Consider the following 12305-nt stretch of genomic DNA (forward strand, 5'->3'; position numbering starts at 1 on the left):
TTAGTGTATACTCCATCAGCTTCTGTCAGTTTTGTGTTTAATTAAAGCATTAATAAACTATTACGGCTCAGAACAATGTTGTGTCTAATTGTAATGTTTTGTGGCAAGTACCAACGTAATAAGCTGGATAAAGTACATCCAGCACAGTTGTTATCACAGAATAAACCCTTCAGTCTTGTGTAACCAAACTACTGAGTTAAAAAGTGTCATATAAATCAAATGAAAACATCGACCTATTGATCGGCATCACGGTGGCACAGTGGGTAGCACAATCAACTCACAGTAAGAAGGTCTCTAGTTCGAGTCTCAGCTGGGTCAGTTGGTGTTTCTTTGTGGAGTTTGCATGTTCTCCCTGTGTTGGCGTGGGTTTCCTCCAGGTGCTCCGGTTTCCCCCACAGTCCTGGGTTGCAGCTGGAAGGGCATCCACTGTGTAAAACATATGCTGGAATAGTTGGTGGTTCATTCCACTGTGGCGACCCCTGATTATTAAAGGAACTAAACTGAAAAGAAAATGAATGAGTGAACATTTGCCTGTTAATACATTATTTGTGTATCTCAGACGCTAAAGCCCAGTCAGATGCAGGAGCTACAGTAACACAACTCTGAAGCGTCTGCCAGACACATAAATACAGATTGGCATCATCGGTTTAGGATATTAAATGCTGTGCACAGGCAGAATAAAGGCCAAAGAGAGGTTGAGAGTTGAAGTAGCTGCTGACATTTGCACACAGCAAACCGCAGGCCTGTGCATGACCGTCTGTCCAAATGCCACAGAGAATCTGATTAAAGCTTATCAATGGCTGCTATTATAACTGCGGCCTTCCCAATCAAACCTGCCACATTAGCAGAGAAACACTGCCATGCCTTCATTGTTTGAGTGTGTGTGTGTGTGTGTGTGTGTGTGTGTGTGTGGTTATTTTAGAGGAAGGTAGAGTAACTGAGATTGAAAGAGCACATTGAGGCCAGAGATGTAATCAAATCTGCTTGATTCATATGACTAGTTTGCTGGCATTCCCAGCCATCGCTTTCCCAATACTGGACTGCCTGTGAGAAAGAGACCAAACACACAAACCTTGTTTCTCACTGATAATAACATCAGAATCACGACTGTGTGCATCAGTTGGGATTGGAAATAATGTCACACTGACTACTGTGGAAATCATAATTTAATCTAGTTTCAAATTAGCAGTCATATACAGCTGACAATTCTACCAGTTAACCATCTACAACATCTGCATGACTTGTTTAACACTACATCTCCTAAAACGTATATAACACACAGGACAACTCTGCCCAAACCAGACTCTTATAGACTCTTTCAGACTCTTGCTGACTCCTGTAGACTTTTGTAGACTCTTCCAGACTCTTGTAGATTCTTGCAGACTTATGTAGACTATGTAGACTCTTGTAGACTCCCGTGGACTCCTTTAGACCCTTGTAGACTCTTGCAGTCTCTTGCAGACTTGTTAACTCTTGTATACACCTGTAGACTTCTGCAGACTCTTGCAGACGCTTGTAGACTCTTGCAGCCTCTTTCAGACTCTTGTATAACTTTGTAGATTCTTGCAGACTCCTGTAGACTCTTTCAAACTCATGAAGACTCTTGCAGACTCTTTCAGACTCTTGCAGACTCTTGCAGATTCCTGTAGACTCTTGCAGATTCTTGTAGACTCTTTTAGACTCTTGCAGACTCCTCCTGTAGACTCTTGCAGACTCCTGTAGACTCTTGCAGACTCTTGTAGACACTTGCAGACTCCTGTAGACTCTTGCAGACTCCTCCTGTAGACTCTTGCAGACTCTTGTAGACTCTTGCAGACTCTTGTAGACACTTGCAGACTCATGCAGACTCCTGTAGACTCTTGCAGACTCTTGCAGACTCTTGCAGACTCATGCAGACTCCTGTAGACTCATGCAGACTCCTGTAGACTCTTGCAGACTCCTGTAGACTCTTGTAGACTCTTGTAGACTCATGCAGACTCCTGTAGACTCCTGCAGACTCTTGTAGACTCTTTCAGACTCTTGCAGACTCTTGTAGACTCTTGTAGACTCATGTAGACTCATGTAGACTCTTGCAGACTCTTATAGACTCTTGTAGACTCATGTATACTCTTGCAGACTCCTGTAGACACTTGTAGACTCTTGCAGACTCTTGCAGACTCTTGTAGACTCTTGTAGACTCATGTAGACTCTTGCAGACTCTTGTAGACTCATGTAGACTCTTGCAGACTCTTATAGACTCTTGTAGACTCATGTATACTCTTGCAGACTCCTGTAGACACTTGTAGACTCTTGTAGACTCATGTATACTCTTGCAGACTCCTGTAGACTCTTATAGACTCTTGCAGACTCCTCTTCCAGCCCTAGTGTGCATCTTTACAGTGAGTGAATGTGTGTTACTGCAGTTGTCTTCATCTAGACAGGATGTGACATCAGTCAGATAAGCGGAAGTGCACTAAATCAAATCGCCTCATTCTGTGTTTGTCCTGAAATGTAAAGCACGAGCACTGAGTCCCGTGCGAATCTGAACTGACATTTATGGTTGACGTTTGATTATTTGGCTAAAGAGATGCACCGTGTTTGTGATTAACCATAATCGTATATAGTGTTGTAGTGCAGGAAGCTAAAGACATCTCTTGTGTACTAACAAGGGCTGTAAAGAGGATCTCATTAGTGTGAAACGCTTCTGTCTGTCAGCTAGAAGATTATGAACAGTGAATAATGTCTTAAAGCACACCTAAGGGTAAAAATGCTTCTATCTTAAAGTTTTAGTCATGTTTCTAGTCCAAATATCTACAAATTATTAAATTAAGAAGCATTTTCTAGACAAATGTAGTGTTGTTTTCTGAAATAATGAGTCAAAATGAAGAGTTTTTCCTTAAAACAAGCAAAATAATCTGATGATGGGGACAACAGAGACTGTAACAGTGCACTCTGTTTACTACACTGAAAAATATACACTGTGAACCAACTAAATATAATACTTTTATTTGGTACAGCTAAAATGTCAAGTCTTTCTCAAAGTGTTATTTTACTGTGGTTCAAACTTTAAAACTCAATTTAATCTACATCTAAATTAATTATTAGGGTCAGGAAAAAATTTACTCAAGGAAAAGTATTGTTGACTATCAAGAGACTATTAGTTTAGTGTGTTTAACTTGGTACAGCAGACACTCACAGAAATATTTAGCTGCTTGTTCAAAATACTTAAAACAACACATTTATTTTGTTTTTAGAGACAACTTGATTGTTAAGTTTAGTCTACTTAAATTTGTAAAATCATTAAAAGTTGACCTGACTGATTTATGTTGTGACAAAATGAAAGAAATGTGTGGAACCCAGCATTTTATCCAGTGTAGATTTTTATTACAGACAAACTATCTGATTTTACCTTCAGGTCAGAGTATAATTCAGCTTTGGACAAACCTTTGTTACAGTGAAATTGATCAGTTTCCCATCATCACCAACGTTTACATTTATAACCTAAACCGCAAAATCAGTCATAAGTGTACATTTGTGGAAAATGAGACTCATCTGAACGCTGAATAATGACACAAGCTTTCCATTAATGCAGAGTTTATTAAGATCAGACAATATCTAGCCCAGATACAACAGCTTTAAAGCGCACCGATTATGCAGAAGTCACTTTTATAGGGACATTTAAGGCATGTAAACAACAACAATGGTCCCAATGTATTTCCTGTTTTACATTTTTAATTTCTGTAGCTTCAGAGAATCCAAAACGTATTGATAAATAACGCTATGATAGCTGTTTTAGCATGATGTTATGATTGAATTGACTCTTGTTGCAGTTATGAAATGGTTTGATAACAAGCAGGAAATGTTCATAGCCCAATGACATTATCGCATTGAAATGATTTAACCCCAGGAGTGTGTGTGTGTGTGTGTGTGTGTGTGTGTGTGTGTGTGTGTGTGTGTGTGTGTGTGTGTGTGTGTGTGTGCGTGTGTTAGCAGTGTGTGAGTATCTCCAGCAGTCTCTAATGGTGAACAGTAATTAATTGTGTTTGTTCTAATCAGACTTGATGCAGAAACACTTTGATTGACATTCTCTCTTTGTACGTGTCATCAGAGGGGGAAAGCCCCGCCCACTAGTGCCCATCTCTCCATCTCATTAGCATAAACAGCAGCCCTGAGTGAGAAGCAGTCGTCTGTCCATCATTAGAGTGTTTGAGCTGCTCCAGAAGGGGAAAGTGCATTCTGTGGTTGAGCGAGTTCAATTAAACTAATTAAATAAGAATAACTCACATTACATTTGATTAAAAAGTAACTCAAATATTATTACCTAGTTTTTAAAAGTCATGCGTTCCTTCACTTGTAATTTAGAAACGTAAACTATTGCGTAACTTGTGTTATCCACAACACTGCTCAGGAGTGCACAATGAGTACGTGTACATGGACACCAATAATCAGATGTTAACATGATTAAGACTATACTCTGATTAAGAGTCGACCATGTAAACAGAGAGCTGAAGTGCAGCACAGACATGGACATGTTTTAATACCGCCTAACCAAATAAAACAGTGAAGAATTAGCTAGCTGTGTTTAACTCTATTATACGGTGAATTAACCAGCATGCATTTCTAACGCTAAAAGGTCTGCTTTACATACCACATTAAATACTGTTGAACTTCACTTGACCATATGTGTAAATCTCTGCCTTTAACACACTATAATGGATGCTGAAAGGCTAAATATGATAAAAGTGAAGCGTGTGTGTGTGTGTGTGTGTGTGTGTGTGTGTGTGTGTGTGTGTGCGTGTGTGTGTTGCCTGTTCCCCTGCTGTGCTGTCAGATCGCGGTCTTGTTATTTTCAGCTTTGCCGGATATGATTCAGACCGAAGGACTGTGTAATTATAAAACACACACTAGTACACACACACACACACACACACACACACATACTGAGGGTTTCTGGTAAGACAGTTGGGATCCCCCGGTTGGAGAAGCATTAGGTGCAGCAAAACACTGCTTTAGTTTCATTATGTGCTGTGTGTGTGTGTGTGTGAGTGTGCGTGTGTGTTTGTGTGTGCGTGTGCGTGTGTGTGTGTGTGTGTGTGTGTGTGTGTGTGTGTGTGATCTAGGCTCTTTTGTTTGTCTCCTCTGCCCTAGAAATGATAGAAGAGTTTAAATAGCATTGTGAACACGTGCTGAAGCTGCTCCACCACACTGCAGGAATGGAGAAGTGCCATTGTGATGAATGCATGTTCAGTGTGTGTCCACTGTGAAACATCACGATTAGTCCTTACACCATATGTTTTTAAAGCTTAGTAACTTACAAAACTAAGTTAATCACGTTCTAACTTGATTTTATAAGTTACGCAGGCTGTTTTAAGTCAGTTTAACTTAATATAAGTTCAATGGACTCATGAGGTTAATTTAATTCAGCTTAAAATTTAAGGTAATCAGGATGTTTCTACAGTGTAGTTCTCTATGATAATAACCTGTTTAAAACATCATCTACAGCAACAAGCTCATACAGACAGCAGCGGGACACACACAATCTGCAGATTTACACAGGGTTGAGCCCAGTATTGAGTCTGTATTACTTCTGTAAATGTGTGTAACAGTTTATTTATTCAGTTTTGATATTGTAATAACTAATATGCAAATGTGGATATGACTTATTTACTATACCGTTTGTAAAGTTATGTTTCTGTCTTTTAGTAAAGATATTAGATGAGAGGCTTGATTTATTTACCAAATAAGTGGATCTAAATGATTATCAACTTAACCTGGTCAACTTAAAGGGTCAGTTTCAGAGAGCTGGAGAACATTATCTGTGTGTTATTCTCAGCTCAAACTCAAACACACACACTCTAGACACAGCAGGGATGCATGTTACAGCTTGTGAAAAGGAGCAGAATAGGTTCACTTTAAATGTTTGGTTACTCGTTAAAACTATTCCGCATAAATCTGCAGGTTTTTTTAAATTCTGCACAGAAATAGCACAAAAAGTCTAATCTGTTCCTCGTAATGACCACAAAAGCAGGCGTTTAGATCAGTTTTGAGCCTCAGCCAGCGCTGAGAGTCAAGAGGAAATCAGAAACCCACTGGAGACCGTCAGTGTGTGTCCTTGTTTCTGAGAAACGGGTCAGATAGTGGTTTCAGAGCGCGTGTGCGGCGCGCGGATGCTGACCGGTTCTGTTTTACCAAGAAACACCTAAAGAAAAAAAGCTTGCATTGAAAGTACATGCACATAGTCACATATTCACAGGGTTCTGCGTCATGCACGGCTGCCATATATGCACGATGTCGATTTATCTATGGTGGAAGTCACTGAAGGGTTTCTTGGTAGCTGCTGATGAGGATGAGCTGAGTTCACAGAAAGATCAGATCCAAGTCTATTGGGCCAATATAAACATGTCATGTCATCTTCATTTCTGTAGCGCTTTCTGTGTGTCCTGTAGATGGTATCAAAGCAGATTCACATTCAGTACAGAGTATTATAATATTTCACAGGCTATATTTAACTTTAGCTACAGTCATTTTTTCAATATTTCCACATTTATTTACATATTGCTTATAGTGAAAGCAGACTTTCATTCTTTTAACAAGTTTAAAATAATTCAAGGAAGTGCGAGATGTGTGAGAATATAATATAAATACATACACAGAAATATATGTTTTAGATTAAATATCATTTATAAATGTAAAAAAATGCATTTATTCATTTATAAAAATATAATGTACTCCTGTGATAGCGCAGCTGAATCTCTATTACATTACTATATCTATTAATATCGGTGCTTACTGTAGGTATTCATATATCTTCTTCTTGTGTTTTTGACAATATAATATTTATCAATACATGTGCAAAAGGAATATATTAGTTTGGAAAATATAACTTAAATTATTTTAAGGTTATAATTATGATTATATGAATTAAAATTGGTGAATGAATGAATTAAAAGAATTAAAAAGTTACATGAATAAATTGGATACGCATGTTTAAATTAATTAGTTGTCTATTTGATTTTGAGCTGTCTTTATGAATAATAATATAATAATAATAGTAAATGATTAACCATATATTATTCTTATTATATTATAATTATCATATTTAATAATTTTTATTGTTTTTGTACATTTATATCAACAGCAGCACCTGCTCCTGAAATAAGCAGTAGTCAAACTGATGAGATGCTACAGAATATAAATAGAAGATATTAGTTTTGGAATAAAATTAATCAAATATAATTTACACATGTACTGGCAAATCTGAGCTTTCTTTAGGAACAACAACACCAACAATAATAATAATAATATAATAATAATAATAATAAATGAATAATAATGATAAATTAATAATATTATTATTTATTATTTTAAATATTTAATAATCATTATTTTGTACATTTCTATCTACAGCAGCACCTGCTACTGGAATAAGCAGTGTTTGTAAGTGATGATTTGTTACAGAACTTTTAAGTACACTAGAGTGCAGTGTGGATGTTTCTTCAGCCTCGGCCAATGAAATAACAGAGCAGGAAACAATGCGAGCGTGCAGGCGTGTTGCGTCACACGCTATTTTTGGAGAGCTCCGCCCACATTTCTATTTTCGTCCGCCTCGGGGGGCGGGGCTTAGCCAGATACTTGTAATATCTCACTTTCTCCCTCTCGCACCACTGGTGAACATCGCTGCGGCTCTTTTTTAATGGATGTCAGGCTACAAACAGAGGATTAGGACCAGATTCAGCAGAGGAAGCTTTTGGACACTTTAAAGCAGCGTGTGCAAAAAAGAAAAGCAGTCTCAAATAAGGGAATAGCGACCTGTTGCATGCTTTTATCCTTCACACAAGGTACTGGCGCTCTCTCGTATTATAAACTGAGCTGCTGTGCTCTTTATAAGGAAGTCAGTTTGCTTGCTTGGTATTTCCAGTGGAGCCTTCTACACTATACTCTTGCTGTTTGTTTTAATTCATTACTTTAAAATTAGTTTTCTTTGTTTGTTATTACACTGTCAATGAAATCTCTTTTAGTTACTGTTTTCATATGTTTGTGAAACGAATGCATACGAGAACTGAGTTTAAATGAGACACTTAGTGGAAATGAAACACAAGCAGTCTTGAATAGCTGGTGAGAAACTTTGTAGTTCACTAGAACAGGCGAACTCGAGTCCTGAATGCACATCTAACTCGGACACTCAGTGTGTGTGTGCAGTCTGATTCAGAACCGTGTGACTTATTAGGCTATTAAAAACGACAGTGATGGTTAAAACTGCTCTGCTTTCTTATAATGAGGTGAAGTTGGTTTTACATTCACACATTCGTTCAGTGACAACTTGTGACACGCTCCCTATAGTGTTTACCATGGTACTTTCAATATTCGGTCTCATGTAATATGACCTCAAAACAACATCAGCACTATTTATTTGACTGTGAACAACTTTGATAACTTTAGTCTGCGGCTGATATAATATAATTTCACTATTTAGGATACTTTTATAAATATATATATATCAAGGAGACTACGTAAATTTTACGTAAATAATCCTGAGTGATAGCGACTTTACCATGGTAACCGAATTAACATAGCTAACCTACTCTATTCAACCGCTACTCCTTGTTGTAAGAACTTTTTTAAGCGGTGCATTCGTGTTTTCTTGACAGTGTTGACACCAGATCGCATTTTAACATATACCTCGTTTACTATGGTAAACTGTGTCACTGAGAGGCAGGAAACGCTTCTGAAACAACATCTCCGCTTTTCCTCCGCAGATGGAAGTAGCGCAGCGGGCCTGATCGTCGAGTCAGACCGAAGAAGGGACACTCACTGGGGAGTGCCAGGTATTTTTGCCTTCATTTATTCAACTGTGTTGAGAAGACGTGAGAAAACATCTTTAGTTTCCTTCTATATGAGTCACTAAACAAGCTAACCGAATCTATTTCCGTTATGAACGTTCATGACGTTATTATGGTGATGATGTGTCCTCCAGAGGTGTCAACAGGTTCCCACAGGTCATGGACATGTCTGGAATATCGGGGATTTCTGTAAAGTAGTCCTAAAGTAGTTTTTTTGTAAAGTATCTATCTATCTATCTATCTATCTATCTATCTATCTATCTATCTATCTATCTATCTATCTATCTATCTATCTATCTATCTATCTATCAGCCTTGCTACTTTTATTTTGACAATTATGGTAACAATTCTGAGTTCAATATTACTGCCCCCTTAATATTGTTTTCCTTGATCTACGGAAAAAAACACTGTAATCTGATATATGTGACTTTAAGCTGAATACTAGTGTCTTGAAGAATATCTAGTCTAATATTATGTGTTGTCATCATGATGAAGAGAACAGACATCAGTTATTAGAGATGAGTTATTAACACTGTTTCAAAATGGGTTTCAGAACAGCATTTGGGAAATATTTTAAAATATTTATTATATTTAATATATAATAATTATTATAAATGAAAACAATTGTTATGAATTTGGCTTTAAAATGTATTTATGTTTGTACATTTTTTCTTTGTTGTTAACGTGTCAGCATAATATACATTTTAAGAACTTTAACTTCAGATTGACCACTTCTAAAACATTTTTCAAAAGCTAAATATAAGATTTGTAAATCTACTATCCAGCTATCGGGGAGCTCTTCACATCACACAAACAGCACAGAAATATGCAGTAGATTATCCATCGTTCTTCTCACAGTGGATATTAAAGTCATGCAACATTATATTCAAGCTAAAAGCTAGATATTTTTATTTGAACATGATGTTTTAATATGATATATAGCCCAATGCATGGGCTGGGATAAGATTCTGAGGGTATACATTTATAATAAAATTATCACGGTTTCACGGTATTGTGATCACTGCTCTAAAATATATTCATTTTAAACGTCTGAGGAAAAACAGCCACTTTCTTCCCCTTTGAACAATATGTTTTATTTTGAGAAGCATTTAAAATATTTTGGAGCAGTAAACATGTCAGGCTAAATGATTCTACTGAATAATTGACTTCTGTCCTCATTTATTTCAGAAACACTGAACACTGAACAGAACTAAACACTTTCTTCACTATTTAAAACAGCATCTTTAGAGTTTTTTTTCTGCTGGACATACTGTTGTCCTAAAAAACAACAACAAAACATAAGTAAAAAATCTTACACACACCTTAGGAACAGTATGGCAGTTTTAAAACCTTGACCTCTCCAAACCGCGGTACACCTTGAAAACGGTTATCATCCCATGCCTAGCCCAGCGGCAGCCTGTTTTACACATCACAAGCATGTTCATGTGTTCATATCTGTTCTATCTGTTTAATGAAGCATGTTATTTATCCTTGCTGCACTTACTGCTTATATTTGCACTCTGGTTAGATGCTCACTGCATTTCCTTACCCTGTACGCTACATGCGTAACGACTAACATTTAACCTAACGCAATTATACTGTATGTCATGAAAATCAGGGAATTTGGCTTAAAGTGCACATACTATGCAGAAATGGCTTTTATGTGAGGTTTAACCCCAGTAGTGTGTGTGTGTGTGTGTGTGTGTGTGTGTGTGTGTGTGTGTGTCATCAGTGTGAGTATCTCCAGCAGTCTCTAATGGTGAACAGTAATTAATTGTATTTGTTCTAATCAGACTTGATGCTGAAACACTTTGATTGACATTCTCTCTTTGTACGTGTCATCAGAGGGGGAAAGCCCCGCCCACTAGTGCCCATCTCTCCATCTCATTAGCATAAACAGCAGCCCTGAGTGAGAAGCAGTCGTCTATTATTAGAGTTTTAAGTCTGCCACTATGCTGACACATAGGTGTTTGTAGCTCCGCCCTTTTCTAAAAAGAGCACAATCTCATTTGCATTTAAAGCAACAGTCATCAAAAAACCAGCAGAGACAGCAGAAATGCAGTTTATGTGTTGTAAAAAAGGGCAGAATAGCTTTTTCCTTTAATGTGGTAACCCTGTGTTAAGCAACACTATGTCATTGCGTTCAGTAAAGTGGCACCTGCAAGGAAATGCTGCAGGTTTTCACCGTTTTCTAGCAGGCAGGGCGACGTTTTTTGGGTGGATGTATGATGCCTGTTCTTGTCAAGCACACATAGGTGTTAAGCAGAGTAACCACAGCTGTAGACAACCACGTTAACTATCAAAAACGACCAACAACTGTGTAGGTTTCACATTTGACAACCAATAGAGTATATGCATATATACACCAGAGCTGTACCTTTGGGATGAATCTTAAATTGGATGCTGTTTTAAACAATATTGTGTCTGTGAATAAAGAAAAATATGTTTAATGCCATATGTTACTCTTAATGCATGCATAAAGCCTTGAAAATGACCTTAAATATGTTTCATTATTAATTAATTATCAAAACAGAGGTTACAAGAATACATTTTTAATGCATTAATGCATGATAACATAATTATAAAGAGCAGAAATTATATTAAATCTAATTATTTAGTCAGACATTTTGGAAATGAAAATAGTCCTGTGCTTTATCTAAATAGATCTACTTTGATTAGTCTGAAAGGGTGTGTTCAACCAGGTTTATTCTGCTTAAAACAAACACTTAATCAATAATTGAATATATTAATGCTGTTTGTTTTACTGGTTTACACATTTTATAAGCTCTTCCTGAGTAGACAAGCATTGATGCACATCTTTAAGTTCCAATATATGTCTTTTTTGATTTGTTTTGTTGCGTTGTCAGTAAATGAAATAGTCATTTTGGCCTGGAGCAAACATGATGAGAGAGCCAGTCTATAAGTGTGAACACACCCTGTATGATGTTTGTAGTTTTTACATATTAATCAGTATTTCTGCTGTATGAGCTCTGGTCAGAGATTAACTCCTGTAATTATCATCATATGCTGAAACTGATACGCTGTTGGTTTTGGATTGGCGGTGTAGAATAGATGTAGTTTGGGTTGCATTACTCCTGATTGCATCAGTTGTAACAGACCTTTCTTTTTCTACGACGTCTGGATAACCTGCACTCCTCTCCAGGACACACAGATTAAATGACATTTATTCATTGTGTTCTTGATTGCAGTTAAGACAATGACTCATATTTACAGCATTAACTGTTCAGTTTTAATACAAATTATATGTCTAAAATATTAATATATCTAAATATAATATAAATAAACATATAATAAAGTTAATGCTTTAATTCAGCAAAGATTCAGTAAATTGGTTCATAATTTGTATATAATTGCTGATTTCTGTTTCAAATGACTAAATGTTTTTTAATGATTGAATAATTATAATTATCAGACTTAACAAATCTTTAAAAAACTTTCCAAATCAATATCTAGCAGCAACATTGA

General features: G+C 36.8%; 1 protein-coding gene across 1 annotated transcript in view; it reads left to right on the forward strand.

Moving 5' to 3' along the window:
- hdac7a (histone deacetylase 7a) overlaps positions 1–12305 on the forward strand; it is a 119175-nt gene that overhangs the window by 19333 nt on the left and 87537 nt on the right. The window contains 1 exon segment of the mRNA XM_056450028.1: positions 8736–8804. Within this exon segment, the coding sequence (XP_056306003.1) occupies positions 8736–8804 (69 nt within the window).

This window comes from Danio aesculapii, chromosome 23, assembly GCF_903798145.1.
Source record: "Danio aesculapii chromosome 23, fDanAes4.1, whole genome shotgun sequence".
NCBI classification, from domain to species: Eukaryota; Metazoa; Chordata; class Actinopteri; order Cypriniformes; family Danionidae; genus Danio; species Danio aesculapii.